The sequence below is a fragment of the Gracilinanus agilis genome, chromosome 1 (genome assembly GCF_016433145.1).
Source record: "Gracilinanus agilis isolate LMUSP501 chromosome 1, AgileGrace, whole genome shotgun sequence".
NCBI classification, from domain to species: Eukaryota; Metazoa; Chordata; class Mammalia; order Didelphimorphia; family Didelphidae; genus Gracilinanus; species Gracilinanus agilis.
In genome coordinates this window covers 13210447-13230488 of record NC_058130.1, presented here as the reverse complement: position 1 = coordinate 13230488, position 20042 = coordinate 13210447, and the positions used below count along the sequence as shown (strand labels likewise).

The 20042-nt window shown below is 42.0% G+C and overlaps 1 protein-coding gene across 1 annotated transcript in view; it reads left to right on the top strand.

Moving 5' to 3' along the window:
• The first annotated feature begins 19291 nt into the window (after nt 1–19291).
• TASOR (transcription activation suppressor) overlaps nt 19292–20042 on the top strand; it is an 82038-nt gene continuing 81287 nt past the window's right edge. Inside the window, exons 1-2 of the mRNA XM_044675471.1 lie at nt 19292–19446; nt 19728–19934. Of these exons, the coding sequence (XP_044531406.1) occupies nt 19292–19446; nt 19728–19934 (362 nt within the window). The remainder of the gene's footprint in view (nt 19447–19727; nt 19935–20042) is intronic.

Sequence of the window (20042 nt, the reverse complement as noted above, 5' to 3'; positions counted from 1 at the left end):
AGTAGACTAATTTCTATAGGTCAAAGGAACCTTACTCCCAGAACTATAAAGTGGAACGTCCCTGGTACAAAAATGCTGCTGGTAAAGATATTTCACAGTGCATGGGCCACAAAACTTTAACATTTCATCCATGGGTGTCCCCAGGAAATCTTAGGACTGGATTGACCTATTCTAATAAGAGAGAGAATTTACTAGGAGTACAAGACATAACCCAAGATGAGTTTTCTTAAGAAACACATAGGGAAGGGAGAGAGGGAGAAAAGAGGGGTTTTTGCTGTTGGGGTATGAATGTTCAGCCAATGAACACCCAACCTTGTTCAATAGTTCATTTTATTAATATAGGTTCAAGCTTCCTTCATTAACCTGGGAGGCACCCAAAATGAATGAATGTAGGGCTGATCTTGGATAACCAGTCATCAACGTAGTTTAATCAACTAATCAGGTAAAGAAGACACAACAGAAATATCTGATACAGGAAATACCTCCTATTAGGCCACGTGGTTCAACGAGTGGCCCTTGTATTTGAGTTCTGGATCAGAGAGCCATACTCACTAAGATATTAATCAGGGAAGCTGCTGCCATGATAAAATCACAGACCAAGTTTATCTTTAATAGTCATGGAAGGGTTGAGGAAAGAACTATAGGAAGAGAAAGAAAAGGGGAAAGAGAGAGGGAGAGAGAGAGAGGAAGAGAGGAAGAAAGAGGAGGAGAGAGACAGAAAGAGGGGAGAGACAGAAAGAGGGAGAGAGAGAGGAAGAAAGAGAAAGAGAGAGAGAGGGGAAGAGAGAAAGAAAGAGGAAGAGAGAAAGAGAGAGAGAGAGGGGGCGAGAGGAAGAGAGAGAGAGAAAGAAAGGGGGAGAGATAGAAAGAGGGTGAGAGAAAGAGAGAGAGTGAGAGAGAGAGCTCTGTGGATTATACTATATAGAGTTCAAACCAAGGAATAAGACAATAAAGTGGATGGGCTGCACGTAATGAGTTTCCACATAAGTCTGGCCTCCTTCCAAAGACTCTCTCAGAAAATGCCTTTTATCTATCTCTGGATCCCTCAGAAGGTTTCTGGAGTCAGCATGACCTCTAAGTCTAAGTGAAGCAACAGGTCTGGTCTCTAAGAACTGGGGCTGGGTTCAATAATGCTCAAGATTTTCCCACGATAACTTGGAAACGTGAAGTGAAATAAAACTAAGTCCCTGATCCACTGGTTAAGGTATAATCAGAAAACCTGTTTTTCCTTGTAGAAAGCAAACAGTTTCTCAGGGGAAAGTCAGTCTGCTCAGAGACCAGAATCTGAAAGCAACATATGGTCAATGTACCCCAGAGGATGACCCCTTACTACCAAGGAAGAGATAAATCCATTATAGGATAATATATATACATATAATGGAATGTCCTGTATGCCCATGCTAATAAGGCTGTCTTGCTCTGGTCATTCTGCCCCAGTCATGATTTAAAGCAATATATCCTTTTCAACATTGTATAAGCTTGCTTTACATCTTGCATGTTTATAACCCTATAAAACTGTCTGTAACTTCAGTTTGGGGCAGCTTTCACTAGGAAAGCCCTCCCTGGCCAGTAAATGCATTTGTTAATCAATAGATTGATAAATAATCACCAATTCCAAAAATTCTGGGTATCCAGACTCGCTTTTTGAAGTACCCCACTTCAAATGCATGATAAGTATAATAATAAGATCCATTATAAACCATTTGAAGTTCTCCTGCCATGGCTAGAGAAGTCTGCTGGGAAAACAAAAAGGACGTGGCTGTACTGTTACCAGGACTGGTCCCTCAGGCTCCTGCCTATGCCACAGGCTTACCTACCATACATGCATCAGGACAAAATTCCCTTTGCTCTGTCTAATTTCGGATAGAAATCATAGATATCTTTTGGAACAACCGAACATGCAACAGAATTCCACATTATTCACAGGACAGGTTTATAATCAACTAGGTGGGAAAAATTCCTGTTCAAAGAGGAGAAGCACAATAAGGAAACTGAGGTAAGAGGATCTTGCCATTACCTTGATAAAAACCATTTTATGAACCTTCTCTGGTACCTATATCCACCTGGAGCATTTTCAGATCCCTTTTCCTTTGAGCAGCTCTTGGCATTGCCTTTGGAGAGAAAATGATTGCCTTAGCAAGAATTCAAAATACTCAAATTTAAAACTTAGAGCAAAATATCGTTTCACCTCCTATAGTGAGTTCCATTGCTTACAATTTAGAGGAGGATAGAGTTCTTTTTCTTGCTGTGCAAACAGCTAACATTTATCTTTATTTATTTATTTATTTTTTAAACCCTTAACTTCTGTGTATTGGCTCATAGGTGGAAGAGTGATAAGGGTAGGCAATGGGGGTCAAGGGACTTGCCCAGGGTCACACAGCTGGGAAGTGTCTGAGGCCGGATTTGAACCTAGGACCTCCCGTCTCTAGGCCTGGCTCTCCATCCACTGAGCTACCCAGCTGCCCCTAACATTTATCTTTAGCTTATTAAATACACACAAGTTCTTGAACATCTTTCTTTTCTAGTTTAAACACATTCTGATGTAAAAATCATTAGTGAGGAATCTTATTAGTTATATATATGCATGCATTTCCTTCTTTTGCACAGCTGGTAAGATTTTATGACCTTGCCAAGACAGAAGATAGAAAGAATCTGTCAAGTCTCCAAAGAACTTCACAGATAATGGGAATTTGCCAGTTTTTTTTGTACTTTCCCTAAACACTAATTAATTATTATCATTATTCATTTTAAAGTAAAATATACCCAATTCAATAACTAAGACAATTTAAAAAACCACGATGACAAATGTCTCTAATAAGCGATAGCTCAAATTCGTGATTTCACAGATTTCAGATCAAAAGTGGAGCTAATCTAATAAGACAAATGCAGTATAGCCCAAGTATCATTTATCACATTAACAGCATTTCCTATATGATGGTTTCCCAAAATCACAATGCAAGAACAATCAGGAGCATAATAGCAGGTAAAACAATGTTATAAATGTAAAATGAGAAACATGGAACAAAATTTACTACCAGTCAAATGACAGCAATTCAATTGAATGCCTTTTGAAATGATCTTACATTAGAAAAGAATTTCATTCATTTTTCAGTTTGGGGATTCTGGAACTGATATAGGGTGATTAAATAAAAAAACAAACACCTTACCTTTCATCTCAGGATCAATACTAAGTATTGGTTCCAAGGCAGAAGAGCAGTAAGGGCTAGGCAATGGGGGTTAAATGACTTACCCAGGTCACACTGCTAGGAAGTGTCTGCTATAGTGTGGTTAGGATAGCTACAAGGATGGCAATCAGCAGTTACCAATCAGTCATACTATAAATAGTTATTGATCAATAAATATTAACTACCTACTATGTGCCAAGCACTGTGCTGGGATTACCAAAAGAAGCAAAAGACAGTCCCTGTCCTCAAGGAGCTTAAAATGTAATGAGGGAGACAATCTGCAGACTAATATATATCAAGCAAGTTCAAAACAGGATCAATAGGGAAGAAATAAGAGAGGGAAGAAACTAGAGTTTGGAGAGATTGGGGGAGGCTTCCTAAATGATAGGATTTTATTTGGGTCTTAAAGGAAGTCATTGAGGTCAATAGATAGTGCTGAGAAGGGAGAGCATTCCAGACAGGGCAATTATCCCTGGAGTCAAGAATTGGAAGGTCTTATTTATGGAACAACATGGCGGAGAATTGGTGTGAGAAGACTGGAAAGGAGGGAGGGGGCTGGGGAAGGAGAACTTTAAAAACCAAATGGCATTTTTTACTTGGAGGTGACATGGAACCTCTGAAGTTTATTAAGGAAGGGAGGATCATGCCCTTTAGGAAAAGCCTTTCATGGCAGCAGGGACTGAATGCAAGATGGATGGGAGTGGGGAGAGGCTCCAGGCTGGTTGACCCCCAAGGGCTTTAGCAATGGCCATCAGGGCCTGCACTCCACTGATGGCAGTGTCAGAGGAGAGAAGGGGAAGTGTGCAAGAGATGTAGAATTCAAATCAAAAGGCCTTGGCAATAGATTGGATACGGTAGGGGGAGAGATCGTTGGGTGTTGAGGATGACTCCAAGGTTGCAAGTTGGAGGGCCTGGGAGGATGCTGTTGCCATCTACCATAACGCAGAAGGGAGGAAAGTTTAGAGGGGAAAGGAATGAGTTTGGTTTTGGACATTTAGAGTTTAAGTCTATTGGTCGCACAGTTTGAGATGTGAGAAGGCAGCTGGAGATATGAGATGGAGGATCAATTCAGAGGTTAGGGGAAGAAAGGTAGATTTGGCAATTATCAGTCTAGAGACAATAATTAAATCCATGGAAGCTAATGAGATCACCATATGAAGTAGTATAGTAGAAGAAAGAGAAGAAAGTCTCGGAAAGATAATAATCAATAAATAAAAACGTAACATATTAAAATATATATTCCAGTAATATAAAATATGTATGTTGTAATATGTACATTATAAAATGTTATATTGGCAATACATGTGTGTAATATGACATATATTTAGTATAGAATATGTAAAATAATTTTCCCTAATTCATTTATTAAAAGCCAGTATAAATCCAAATCTTAAATCCAGACCAATATTGTATGATGATCAACTGTGAAAGACTTTGCTAATCTCAGCAATACGATGATCCAGGACAATTCTGATTCTGAAATGACAAAGAATGCTCTCCACTTCCAGAGAAAGAACTACTGGAGTCAGGCACAGATCTAAGTAGACTTTGTTTCGCATTTGTTTTTAGTTTTATTTTTGGGGTTTTGGTTTTATAGGAATATTCTCTTATAACAATGACCAAAATTGAAGTATGTTTTGCATAATACATGTATAATCCAGATCAAATTGCTTACTATCTCTGAGAGAGGAAGGGAAAGGAGGAAGTAGGATAATTTGGATCTTATAATTTCAGGAAAACATATTAAAAATTGTTATTACACATATTTGGGAAAATAAAATATCTTTGAATAAAAATTTGAAAAAGAATGAGTGGGTTAAAGAACAAATTATAGAAACAATTGGGGGCAGGTAGGTGGCTCAATGGATTGAGAGTCAGATCTAGAGAGGGAAGGTCCTAGGTTCAAATCTGATCTCAGATATTTCCTAGCTGTGTGACCCTGGGCAAGACACTTGACCCCCATTGTCTAGCCTTTACTGCTCTTCTGCCTAGGAACCAATACATAGTACTGACTCTAAGTTGGAAAGTAAGGGTTTAAAAAAAAAAAGAAAAAAGCAATAAATAATTTCATTAAAGAGGATGTTAATGAGATAATATACCCCAACCAAAGGGATACTGCAAAAGCAATAATTAGAGGGAAATATATCTCTGAATCCTTGTATTAATAAAAAAGAGAAAGAAAAGACCAATGAATTAGGAATGCAAATTAAAAAATTAGAAAAAAAAGAACAAATTAAAAATCCCTAACTAAACACCAAATTAGAAATCCTAAAAATTAAAGATGAAATCAATGAAACTGTATGTAAGAAAACCATTGAATTAATAAATAAATCTAGGAGTTGGTTTTATGGAAAAAAAAAAAACCAACAGAGAAACCATTGGTTAATATGATTTAAAAAAAGAAAGAGGAAAACTAAATCGCTAGCATTAAATATGAAAAGGGTAAATATAACACTAGTAAAGATGAAATTAAAGCAATTATTAGGAGTTATTTTACTCAATCATACATAAACAATTTTAACAATCTAAGTGAAATGGAAGAATACTTACAAAAAAAAATAAACTGTCTAGACTATCAGAAGAGGAAATAGAATATCTAAATAAACCTGTTTTAGAAAAAATATTGTTTTCCAGACAGTTACAGGAAAATTTAAACTTCTAAAAATTCAAATTTAAATTCCACCAATTTGGAGTTTGCCTTCATTCAATATGTTAGATGATTTATTTATAGCTTCTGAAACTGATTACCAAAATTAGTTTGTCGCTTTTTCTTTGCTTAAATTCTCAGCTATATAAGGACATCAGATGTCTGTGGGAAAGCTGCAGTATTGTCTACCAGGGGTTAGATATATGGCATCTCCTCTCAGCAGATGGAAAGAAGGCTTGCCAACCCAAGTGAATCAATTTAAGATTAAGGCTTCCCCAAGATAAGAAATGGTTGTGCTAATTTCACCGTTTGGTAGGCTTTGCAGACAGACGAGCTTCTTGCTTTTTCTGAAATTCCTAGGCTTTTAATTTCATTACTATATGATTGTTCCCTTCATTCTTTAGAATGGGAAGAAAATCTGAACATTGAGGAAGCCATTGCATCCCCTCCAGTATCAGGTAGGTCCAATCAGAAGAAACTTCCATTAAATTTGCCAAGAGAAAGAAGGGGAGGTAAGTGGAGTCCTCCCTCAAAAACTGGGGCGAGATTATTAACCATAACCTGTTTTTCAGTTCAAGTGGATCCTGTGGCCCTCAGGGAAGCCAGAATGCCTGCAAGGAGAGACAATGGAGAAAGCATGGCCTTTAACACAGGATATGATCTTGGTGCATGTTCCTCATGCCAAGAAGAGCTTGGCATGTCCAGAATATACATTCCAGACCATCCATAAAGAGATAGTCTTTAATAAACTACAAAATCAGCAAGAGTACTCTTAAAAATAACTCACAGAGGGGCAGCTGGGTAGCTCAGTGGAGTGAGTCAGGCCTAGAGACAGGAGGTCCTAGGTTCAAACCCAGCCTGAGCCACTTCCCAGCTGTGTGACCCTGGGCAAGTCACTTGACCCTCAATGCCCACCCTTACCAATCTTCCACCTATGAGACAATACACCGAAGTACAAGGGTTTAAAAAAAAAAATTGAAAAAAAAATAACTCACAGATATACAATTATTTCTTAGAACTTAATTCAATCTGACCACTTTTCAGAGCTACCATCCCATTATTTCTCCATTGGTAAGTTTATCATTACCTAGGGCCATCGATAATGTTGGCAGAATATTGGCAGAACAATCTGTTTAGGTTCCACTCTATGCACCTGTATTTGGCAGAAGCCAAGGAATTCCAAGGAGACACTACTCCCCCAATCCTTACTTATTCCTGACTTTATCTAATCTTAACTGAACCTTCCTTGCTCTGCTGGATAATCCTTTCTTTCTTCCTTAATTAAGGAGAGCATTTCAGATCCTTCCTGCTTTCTTCTAACTCCCTGTGCCTCTTCCATAGCGCCTCTCTCTCTCTCTCTCTGTGTCTCTCTGTCTCTCTCTCTGTCTCTCTGTCTCTGTCTCTCTGTCTCTCTGTCTCTCTGTCTCTCTGTCTCTCTGTCTGTCTCTCTCTGTCTCTCTGTCTCTCTCTCTGTCTGTCTCTCTGTCTCTCTCTGTCTCTGTCTCTGTCTCTCTTTCTCTCTCTCTCTCTCTCACACACACACACACACACAGAAAATCAGAAGCCAAATCTCTTTGTTCTACTTTCTTTTATACCTAGAAATCTCTCTGCATGCCCATTCTCTTCTTCAGGGTCTGAGAAAGAGATGACCCTTCTACATGCTAAGGCTAGACTCTCCATAGGTAGGTGACACAGTGGATGGAGTGCTGGGCTTGGAGTAGGGAGTTCCAATCTAGCCTCAGACACTCTCAGTTTCCTCATCTGTAACAACAGGGGACAAATAATGGGTTCTACCTCTCAGGGTTCTTGTGAGGATGAAATGGGATGATATTTGTAAAGCATTTGGCACAGCGGCTGGCACCCAGTAAGTGCTACATAATTGTTAGCTATTATTATCATATTCCCCCATTACTTGTAGAGTTCATAGAAAAACAGTTGAAAAATGTAGGGTTTGGACTTCACTTGCAGGGAAAAACTAAGCATCTTGGCAAAGAGACCCTGGTGATAGGAAGAGTCCTATGGGAAGGACACCAATTATGTTTTCTGGATAGGCAAGGACCCTGGTGAGAAGAAGACTCCTCTGGGAGGAACAATGGTCCTGTTTTCTGGATAGGCAAAGGGTCTTATCAAGGCCTCCAGAGAAGGCTCTCCCAAGGAGGCTAGCACAAAAGAAATCAAAGGAAGGGCTGGGAGCTAGTTCCAGGAAGAGGTGTCAGTTTTTCTTATCTGTTGGGAAATCCAGGGCAGAGGCAATCATTCTTTGGACAGTGGAAGTTTAAGTCAAAAAAGGCAAAAGGCAGGAGTGAACACAAGTTGAAAGCATAGGAATTTAGACAGAAAAATTAGGGAGAGTGATATGAATGTAAGAAGGAAAGACAAAAACATGTCTTAAAATGCCTTCTATGCTCCCTTGAGGTCCTTAAGAGCTGGAAATGCAAATAAAAAAAGCAAAGATCCCCCTGCTCACAAGATTACACGCTAAAGGGGAACAAAACAAAAAGGGGAGTGGGGACAGATTAGGAAATTTAGGACCAGGAAGAGGAGGGAGGCTAGCTGAGCCTTAGGAGTACATTGACACTTGGAATCCAGAAAGAGGGGCACAATTGATTGGGTTATGGTTTCTGCTTCTAGAAATGGGATCCATTCGGGGGAGAACAGAAAAGGGTCAGGAGATGATCCAAGATGCATGGGTTTGTAGGTTTTTTTCACCCCCTGAAGTGTTAAGAAAAGGAGAGTAGTTACCAGTCTGGAGAGCAGGTACCAGGTGAAGTTTCTCCAGGATTGAAAGGTGGTTGGTGAAGAGGGAGAGATATTGATGGAACTTTGGGAGCTTCAGAACATACCATCCTCACTAATCACAGGGCAAAGTGAATGAATGCATGAATGAATGAAAAAAAAAATCTGTGTGTCTCTCACTGCTCTGTTGCTGGGATAGAAAATCCCTGCCCTCAAAGAGCTTATATTTGAGTAGGGAAAATATTGCATTTAGGGATGGGGTGGAAAAGGGCAACTAGGTGGCACAGTGGGTAGAACTCCAGGTCTAGAGTCAGGAAGATCTGAGTTCCAATCCAGTAGCTTTTGATCTTGGGTCACTTAACCCTTATCTGTAAAATGAGGACACACTGGAGAAAAGAGATGACAAACCAGTCCAGTTATCTTTGCCCAGAAAACCTCATGGACAAAGTTGAGTTTATAGGGGTAGAGTTGGACATAGCCGAACAACAACACACTTTCCAGAGCTGGTGTGAGGATCCAGAGGTGAGGATCCAATGAAATATTTGTAAAACTCTTTGGAAACCTTGAAATGAGAATTGTTACTATTATTATGGAGTTGGCAGGGAAAGCAGTCAACTATGCATCAAGCCCTATGCTAAGTAAGCCTAGGAATAACCAAAAAAGGTAAAGGATTCTTCCTGCCCTCCTGGAGGAGGGCATGCTGACTTTGGGTCTTGGTCCCTGCTCAATCTAGTGAATACTAACCAGTCAGGAGCCTAGGGTGGCTGGGGAGGTGGTAGAAGCTGACACCTTGATGAGAGTCCTTAATAAATGCCTGCTTCTTTGACTAAATCAATCAGCCACTAAACAAGCATTTATTGTGTTCTGGTACCGGGCATCATACTAGGATCTGGGGATAGGCAAAAAAAAATTTTTTTTTTCCCTAAAAAACAGAACCTCCTCCCAGTTAAATAATCCCTGCCCCCAAGGAGCTTACTCTACAAGAAGAGATAAATACAGTCCTAAGCATTTACAAAATGTAGATAAAGATGTTTTTTTGTGCAAAGGCAGGGGCTTCTGGGAGGGATATTGGGAAAGGTGTTCTAGAGGAGGCAGGACTTTGAAAGTCAGGATTCTAGTGTGGGGATTCTAAGCAGGGAGATGACAAGAGAGTTCATTCTAGCCATGGAGGACAGCCTCTACAAAGGCACTCAGAGAGGAGATGAGTGCTGTATGTGAATGCCAAAGAGGAAAGTTTGATTATACCACAGAGGGGAGGAAGAGGAATAATGTACAGTGAGGCTGCAAAAGGAGGTTGGAGCTAAGTTGGAATGGCTTGGGTTACAGCAGTTTGGGCAAATTCATGGGGAATCAGAGATAGTAGTATAATTTTAAGAGGGAGAGATAAGGAGGAAAACATCAAAGACATCAAAGGGGATAGCCTGGTCAAATGTGTGGAGGTGGGAGATTTCAGGGCAGTTCAATTCAAGACACCTTTGTTTCAAATGAAAGCAAGTGAAGACTACTGCAAGAGCTAGACTGCATTTGGGTAAACCAGACAAGTGTTTGTAGTGACTTCAGATTTCTCCCTGGAACAAAGGGCTGCCTGTTTGCTTAAGTTTTATTGATGTTCTTTAGATTTTTACACTTCTTGCATTTCCTGATGAAGAGTCAGTCAGTCAACAAGCATTAATTAAATGCATACTATATGCCAGGAACTGTTCTAAGCCCTCTGAGTACCCTAGTGACATGTTAAGGCAAACCCAACCAACAAAGAGAGCTGGAGCTGTCTTGTCAGAGCAGGCACCATCTATCTATCACAGCTCACACTCTCTGCCAGAAGGAGGGAAGTATGTTTCATCCACCGTCTCCTAGAACCAACTGCATTTAGTGTGATTTATTTTATTTAGTCTAATTTATGCTTTGTATTTAGCTAGGTTTTAACCCAACGTCAGTCCTTCTTGTTACCTAGGGAAATTGTGGATGGTCTTACAAAGGTATGTCTTTATCTTATGCAGGGGTTCCCAAACTTTTTTGGCTTACTGCCCCCTTTCCAGAAAAAATATTGCTTAGCCCCCTGGAAATTAATTTTTAAAAAATGTTAATAGCAATTAATAGGAAAGATAAATGCACCTGTGGCCATCACCCACTGCCCCTCTGGCTTGCTGCAGTACCCACCAGGGGGCAGTGGCGCCCACTTTGGGAATCACTGGTATTATGGTTTGAGTTTTTTGTCCTTTTAATTGTTGGATGTAAGTGAAAAGAACTAATTCCTGGTCATGTTAAAAATGCACATGACAGCAGAAGTTCACTCATAATAGACATTTCTCATGCGATTCTCTTTCTTGTTCTCTGTATATTGACATGCCTGTACTTGCTGATGACAGAATTCATCATAAAAAGAAATTGTAATGATTATTTAAAAAAATAAGAAAAAGGTAGGTGGGCTGATCATTTAATAAGCAAGAGAGAGAAGCAACAGATATCTCCAGTGATACCATATCATGTCAAGAGAGTCCGAAGGAGGCCCCAGAATTTTGGATGGAATCTCACAGCAGAATCTCAGAGGACAAGTCGGTGAGGATGGGTTGCAACCTGCATCAGTGAAGGGAGTATTCATACTGCTGGGGAATGATTGACAAGATCACAGAGCCTTCAAGGTAGGATAGAGATTTGTTTGGGTATATGCTGCGTACTTCACCTTTTTCTCTTGATAGGGCATGCAGGCTCCTGGAAGACCTGAGCCATGTTGATTTTGTGTTTGCATCCTCAGTGCCCAGCACAGCCGCATATTGCAGACATCAAGTTCCTAATGAGTGTTCGATGAGTTAAATTGAATTATTTCTGATTGTAACTTTCTAAGCCCACTTCTGAATTTTTTTTCTGAGGTCCTCTCTCTCTGAAGAATCAGTTCTTCCTCTTGCTTTCCTTTTTCTCTTGGGCCCACCCTTTTTGAACTGTTATTTCACACTCTGTTAATTCCTTGTTATGAATTTCCTGGGTAAGCCTTTGAGATGCTGTGCCCCACACGTATTCCTGGAAACTCTCCAAGGGAGATAGCATAGCAGAGTGAAGCCCCCCTCCCCACAGCAAGTTCTAATATTCTTTTGAACAGGATTAGCAACTAGTGGTTACATTTCTTTCTTTTAAACCCTTACCTTTCATCTTAGAACCAATACTGTGTATCGGTTCCAAGATAGAAGACTGGTAAGGGCTAGGCGATGGGGGTTAAGTGACTTGCCCAGGGTCACACAGCTGGGAAGTGTCTGAGGGCAGTTACGTTTCTTAAATATACTTACATTCAGAAAATCTCAGTCTGAGCCTGTGGGCTATGGAGGAAAGTACTTGCCAGGGAATGAGAAGAACATCCTGACCCAGCCTTCTTGGACCAGCTAGGCCATCTGATACTATTGCCAGGTGCCTTGGAAGGACCCCATCTAGAGGCCAAAACCCCTAGCGAGGATGAAAACCTACCTGAGCTCATGCCTCCTTGATGACCATACTCCCACTCTTCCTACTCTCGCCATCCCTGAGATTCTGAACCCCCTTTGTCATTACCAAACCCCTCTTCCCTCTCCTCCACTGCCGGATCCCTTATTCCTATTTTCCTCAAGTTAACATTCCTCCACCTCAACAATGATCCATTCCAAAGTAACCCTCTCCATATACTGTGCTCTCGGGAAGTCTGCTCCAAAGTACATTTCATCTGAAACCTATTCCTTCCTCCCTTCCTCCCTTCTTCCATTTCTGAAGACTGGCTCCATGGTGATGACCCAGCTTTCTTGACTACCCTTTCCCCTCTGGGTTGCATTTTCACTTATGACTGTCTGACTCACTCCAGTTGAGGTGGAGGAGTTGGAATACTTCTTGTTCCCCATTTCTATTTCCCAACTTTATCATTATCACTGAGAAAGCTTTCCTCCTTTGAGGTTCACTCAATCCCCATTTACTGGCCAATCACAGATTCCAGTGGCTTTTATTGGCTATGCCAGTCTCCAGGACACCCTCTTTCTTTCCTGAAGAAGTCTAGTGCCTGGCTTAGTCTTCCTCTCCTTTCCAATTCTTGCCCTCATTCAAGGAGATTCCAACATACACATGGTTCTCCTTCTTCTAACATGCCACCTCCTAGTTCCTTAGCTTACTCACTTCCCCTAACTTGGGCCTCCATTCCACACAAAAACACCCTTGATCGTGAACTCTGACATTTCTTTGATCACGCTCTTGTCATTCTGCTTCTCCTTCTGCCTTGCAATCCCCCAGTTCTGGTCTTTGTCCTCACCAAATTTCTGAGCCTTCCCTTCAGCTCTGTCCCAAGCTGTCCATCACACAGACACTGGCCATTCCTCCCTCCTGTTCCCCTTCTCTCTTGTTCTCCCTTGGTGAAACTGTTCCCCTCTACAGTGTTTGCTTAGGTTTCTGGTCTCCTCCACACATCGTCAATCTTGCCCTGCCCAGCTTCTGTTTTGGATCATTCCACCTTTGCTCTTGCTCACACATGACTGAACACAAATGGAAAAAATCTCAAAATTATGCTGAATGGATCCACTACCAATTTATGTCACATAAGCTCAATTATGGGCCTTCAGTGCAATTAAGTAATCCTTTTCTACTTCCCTAATGGATTCACTATTCCATTCACTACAGCAGCGTTACAAAGCCGTGTCTGCATCTCTCCTCAAACTTCTCATGGTTCCCCCTTTCCCTCCCCATTCAGATAAGAAACTTACTTTATATTTCATTGAATAAAAAATAAAGCTATTCGTCCAGAGACCCCTTTTCTCCTGCTCTTCACCTTATATCATTCAAATGTCATTTGCCACTATCTTCTTCTCCAACCCTGCATCACACAAAGGAATAGCCCGTCTCTTTGCCAAGGCAAACCCTTCTACATGCATGTTATCTCATTCTATACCCTCTTCTCCAGAGACAGTCTCTTCTATCCTTCTCATTCTCTTACTTATTTTCAATCACTCTCTTTCTATCTTTTTAAAAAACCCTTACCTTCATCGTAGAATCAATATTGCATATGGTTCTGAGGCAGAAGACCAGTAAGGGCTAGGCAGTGGGGATTAAGTGACTTGCTCAGGGTCACACAGCTAGGAACTGTCTGAGGTCAAATTTGAACCTATCACCACCCGTCTCTAGGACTGGCTCTCAATCCATTGAGCCACTTAGCAGCCCCCAGTCACTCTTTCTACAGGCTGCTTCCCTACTGCCTATTAAGATGCCCATGTCTCCCCAATCATCAAAATATTCTTACTTAATTCATCTATCCCCATTAGTTATTGCCTTTCAGTTCCCTTCTATTTTGTGGCTAAAATTACTAGAGAAAACCATTTGTAATCAGTGACTACATTTCCTTTCCTGTTACTTTCTTTTTAATTCTTTGAATTCTAGACTCTGAATTCATTATTCAACTGAAACCACTCACTCCAAGATCATCAATGACCTTAATTGCTAAGTCTCATGGCCTTTTCTCAATTCTCATCTCTCTCTCTCTCTCTCTTTTTTAAACCTTTACTTTCTGTCTTAGAATCAATCCTGTGTATTGGTTTCAAGGCAGAAGAGCAGTAAGATCTAGGCAATGGGGGTCAAATGACTTGCCCAGGGTCACATAGCTAGGCAGTATCTGAGGCCAAATTGAAAATGAGGACTTCCTATTTCTAGACCTGGCTCTTAATCCACTGAGTCACCAAGTTGCTCCCAATCCTCATCTATCTTGACCTCACTGTAATCTTTGACACTACTGACCATCTCCTTAATGTTCTCTTCTCTCTAGGTTTTCACGACATTTCTCTTTCCTGGTTATCCTCCTGTTTGACCACTCATTCTTGATCTTTGCTGGATCTTCATCCAGGTGGTGGATGTCAAATGTGGGTATCCCCTAAGGCTCTGGCCTGGACTCTTTTCTTCTCTCTCTACACTATTTTGCTTGGTCATCTAATGTGCTCTTACGGATTCCGCTATTATCTCTATGTTGGTGATTCTCAGATGTTGGTGATCTATCCAGCCCAAATGTCATTCCTAACCTCCAGTCTCATCACATTATTAGATATTTTCAACAAAATATGCCATACACATCTTAAATTCAAATGTTCAAAATGGAATTCATTACCTTCCCCCTCCCCACCTAAGTCCTTCTTTTCTCCTAATTTTTCTCTGACTGTTATGGGAATCACCATCCTCCCAGTCACCCAGGCTCATAATCTAGGTATCGTTCTTCAACTCCTTACTCTTTCTCATCTCATATATCCAATCTGTTGCCATGCCCTGTTGATTTGACCTTCATAACATCTCATATGTTTCCTTCTTTTCTCATGTACTGTCATTATTCAGATGCAGACCCTCCTTACCTCAGACTTGTTGTTCAGTCATGTCAACTCTTTAGTGACCCCATTTGGGGTTTTCCTGGCAAAGCTACTGGAGTGGTTTAGTATTTCCTTCTCTGGCTCATTTGACAGATGAGGAAACTGAAGCAAATTAGGAGAAGTCACTTGCTCTGGGTCACATAGCTGGTGACTGAGGGAATTTGAACTCAGTAAGATGAATCTTCTTGACTTCAGACTGGTATTCTATCTACTGTGCCACCTAGATGCCTTCACTCAAACCTAGGATATTATAGTACCTGTTGGTGGGTCTTCCTACCACAAGTCTCTCTCTAATCCAGTTCATCCTCCACTGAGCTGTCAGGCAGGCCTTCCTGAAGCATATGTCATCCCTATCTCTCCATTTAAACAGCAACAATAGCTCTCTTTTATCAACTCCAGAATCACATAGAAAATCCTATGTTTAGCTTTAAAAATCCTTTAAAACCTGGCCCCTTCCCACCTTTCTAGCCTTCTTACCCTTTACTTTCCCCTCCCCAACCCACATATTTTTTGACACTTCATCTTACAATGTTAGGCATTTTTAATGGCTATTTCCCATGTCTGGCATGCTCCTCCTCATCTCCCCCTCTCAGCTTCCCGGCCTTCCTGTAAGTTCCAGCCAAAATCCCCACCTTCTATAAGAAGCCTTTTCCAATCCCCCTGCAATGCTATTGCTTCCTTCTATGAATGCTCTCCAGTTTTTCCCATCTATTTCTTGTTTCCTCATGATAGAATATATGCTGTCTTTCCCATTAGACTGGGAGCTCTTTGAAAGCAGGGACTAAGTTTGGTTTCATTTCACCTTTTTTTGTATATACAGTGCTTGGGACAGTGCCTGGCAAAGAGCAAGTTCTTAGTCAATGTTTGTTGACTTGACTCATTTTAGATTCTGCTCCTACTGGTGGTGCTCTAGAAAACCTCTCATAGGATCACAGATTTAGAACTGGAAATCAAACACCTTCCAATTTGATACTTGAAAAACCTGAATCACAGAGAGGGTCAGTGACTTTTCCAAGCCATTTTCACTTATCTATTTAAGGTCCCATGGATCATAAATGGTAGAGTTGCAATTTGACTACTTTTTCCATTCTTCCATGTCATGTGTTTTTTTTTTTGTTTGTTTGTTTGTTTGTTTTTTAACCCTTATAGTTCGGTGTATTGTCTCATAGGTGGAAGAGTGGTAAGGGTGGGCAATGGGGGTCAAGTGACTTGCCCAGGGTCACACAGCTGGGAAGTGTCTGAGACCTCCTGTCTCTAGGCCCGACTCCCAGGTAAGAGTTGTTACATGTAACCAGATTAAGAATATAGTCTCAGTGTACTACCAGAGTAATAGTCTTAAGTGTGTGTGTTACTATAGTAATCATAAGTGTGTGATCATACATTATAATATTCTTTATATTAAATTCATGTAAGAGGCCTGAAAGGACATAGAGACTTAGAGGCCTTGAAGACCAGATGATTATGCAAGGAGGCCTCAGTCAGGGATACCTAGAGGATTCAAAGGATGGAGGGTGTTAGGGATTTCTCAGAAATGGAGGTTGGCAATTTACTGTTAGAATAGATAGGAAACTATAACAGTATGAGTTTTGTAACTTGGGGTCTCAGAGCTTACTGTGGGTGTCTGTAGACCTCTAACTTGTTTGCCTTGCCTATCAAGTAAAGTCAGACTTTGCTCAGAGTGTGCTTTACCTAGTCTTTTTCTTTAAATCCAAACATGACCCAGTTCTTACCTGGTTGCCAAGGAATTTTTTTATCTTCTCTGCATTTGGTGACCATATTTTCCAAAACAAAGACTCAGACAAAATTGGGTTAGCTTGGCCATGAATCAGGGAAGTCAGCCACTTGGACTTATTTGTTTGGGTTTAGTTCTGAACCATTGGTAGAGTCCCCACGTAGCACCTGGTGGATTAAGGTTGCTTATTATCTAGGAACACAAAAACTCTGCTCTTGGTAGCCTCTGGCATTCAAATACTTGGACACATGGGCAAATCATGAAGCATGGGCATTGCTCCCACCCTGACAATCTCCTGAGAGTAGAATACTCAGAGTGGTTGATGGAGAATTTTGTGTTATAATTCAGTCTGATGTCTGCTATCCTGGGAATTCTCTGGTTTTAATATCCTGTTTTGGAGCTGTCCATCCAAGGCAAGATGAAATCTTCAGAGCACATTATTTCTTATCAAGGTCTAATATTTAAGAAATTTTTGGGAACTGGACAATATATAAGAATGGGGGAAAGTCTTGAATGGATAACAGATCAAAGGATATGAATATGTAGTTAAACTTTTTTTTTAGTTCTAATTGCTATCTTTGCTTTTATATCACCTTTATTTCTGAATACAGTATATTCATTCCCACCCCCAATCTAGTGAACAATCCTTGTAACAAGTAATAGAAGAGAAAGAGAAAAAAAGTAATGAATAGGTAGTTTTCAAAACAAAAACAATGAAGCTATCAATGACAGATGATAATATATTCTAAATCGCTAATAAGAAAAATGAAAAGCAAAACAACTCTGAGGTTTTACCACACCCATTAGTTAGACCAAGATGACAAAAGAGGAAATGCTAAGTATTGGAAGTGTAGTCAGCTGAGAGACTCCACTCCTGATGTATTTTGAACAGAGCATAAATTGAAGTGAGGCAGAGTTGCATAGTCCTCAGCCTTACTCTCTCTTCCAGAGTCATCAAAGTTCAGGCAAGACAAAAGTCAAGATGACTGGCAATGGCCCAGTATGCAGTGGATGATCTTGGTTTCTTTGATGTCTAAAAAAGTTCTGAGAGCTCCCCAGTACATGCTTCAGTTGCCATCATAGTTTTTGGAACAAATTGTTCTCATCCCCCCATTCTATGGGGTGAAGTCTTTATATACCTGGGGTAGACATCCCCCTGCTTTGCCAATGGATTTTTGGTCCATTGACTACCTTCAACCTGGCTTAGCCTCTCTGCTGAGACAGTTCCAGGGTGTGGCCATTGTTCATGCTACAAAGTCTTGGAGCCACAGGTGAAGGCTGTGGTGTTAGGTGGATAAAAAAAGAGGATAAGCACCTCTGACAAGGGCTTGGCAAACCCTGATACCAGAGATATTAGTCCTCCTTAAACTTTCCGCACAGGCTCCTTAGTGTAATTTTGGTAGAACTGTGCATTTGACTCATCTCTCCCCTCATCTTACTGCCACAGACTTCTTCTTATAGGTCTGCTTGGGAAAACTCCTTCCTTTATTCTGTAAGTACATTTGCACTGTCTAGTTCAGTGGCCATTTTTGTGGCAGTAAAAGCCGCAAAGTTATAATTGCTTCCTTATTGACTTAGTTTGGACAGAAATTGAGACTGTCAGAATCACAGCAAAAAGAAGCTTCTGACTTAGGCTTAACTTTTTTTGCCCTTTCCACCCTCCCCCCCTTCAAAAACATCGTCCAATATTGCTGTTACTGTCTACAACGTTCTGGTTCAGTTCACTTGATTTTGCATCAGTTCATATAAGTCTTTCCAGGTTTTTCTGAAATGGTTCTTTGTCATTTCTAATGGCACAAGAATATTCCATTTAGCCATTTCCCAGTGAATGGACATCCCCTCAGTTTCCAATTTCTTGCCACCACAAAAAAAGCTACTATAAACGTTTTTGTGCAAATAGAACCTTTCCTCTTTTCTTTGATCTCTTTGAAGTACCAGCAGTATTTGGTATTGTTTGGACACAGTCTTAAAGCTCTTTGGGTGTGATTCCCAATAGGAGACTTGTAAGGGACAAATCGGAAGGGTTCTTGGTTCTTGTAGCTATTTCTCCTGCCAGAGTCACTTCTGTAATAGAGTTCCTTTCTTCAGAGGAGAGAAGGGTTTCTACTAAATCAGTAACATTTCCCCAGGGAAGATTCTAATCCTAAATGCAGCGGAAAGGGAATGATGAGGCTGCAGAACCCACATCCCATTTGGGAGTACCCCAGAGAGGCCAGAGGGGAGCTGAGGAATCCTTAGCGAGACGGGTGAGGTGGCAGGTGATCCCCTTGGGGAACAGGCAGGAGGAGGAGTCCAGACCATTCTGACAAATCAGTTCCAAAAGGGCAGTTGGGCCTGGGCAGAGTTCTCTGGCTTCTTGGTGGGCGGGGACCAAAGGGCTCAAGTGAGGCCATAGGAGTTTCCTGGCTGGATATGTGGCAGGTCCAGACCCGGTATCGCACAGGAGATGACTCGTGTCTTGGTCATTTTCTGTCGGGATTGAGATTCCTCCTTGTGCCGTTGCCTCGATCATATTTCCAGAGGACCCCAGCGGGGGGGTCTCTCCGGACCCACTCAGGTTTACAATTTGCCCACGCTCTCTGAGAACTGGGGCTGTTCTTGGGCGATCAGTTCTGGAGGCGACCTCTACATCTTCTGAAGAGTCATGTGTCAGAAACAGGGCCTTCTGGGAAGCGCCCTGGACGAAGGCATCACAAATTTTCCTACTCATGAGATTATTCTCCCTGCCAAAGGCTCCTTAGCTCGCAAAGTTTCCAGGAACCCAGCCACGCCCCCTTTCAAGGGCCCGCCTCTGGCGAGGTAGCCACGCCCTCTACCGGACCCTCCCTTTGGCCATCTCCCCGAGACCCGCCCCTTCCTCACCTTCCCTTTGGCTGTCTCCCCATAGCTCCGCCCTCTAGCCATCCCTTTGGCCGGCTCTCCATAGCTCCGCCCTCACCGCCGGGCCCTCCCTTTGGCCAGCTCCCATAGCTCCGCCCCCTCCCCATCCTCTCTTTGGCCGGCTCCCCGGAACCCCGCCCCTCCCTCGCTGTTTCTTTGGCTGGCTCCTCGTAGCCCCGCCTCCTTCCATAGCCTGCGAGGCCCGTGCACGCGCTCTTCCAAGCTTCAGAAGATGCCGCTGCGCCACGATTGGCCCAGCGTCAGGCAATAGGCTCCGCCCTGGACGCCGGACGCGAGCACGCCGGAGGTTTGCAGCGGCGGCGGCGGCGCAGCGGCGGCTTCTGCGGTTTCGGCGGCGGCGGGCACGGGGAGCGCGAGCGTGCGTGCGTGCGTGCGTCCGTCCGTCCGTCAGTCAGTCTCTGAGTACGGTGGTCGGTCTGGTGGTCGGTCAGTCAGTCAGTGAGGGGAAGGCGGGGTCAAGAGAAAGCGGCGGCGGCCCGAGCGGCAGCGGACAG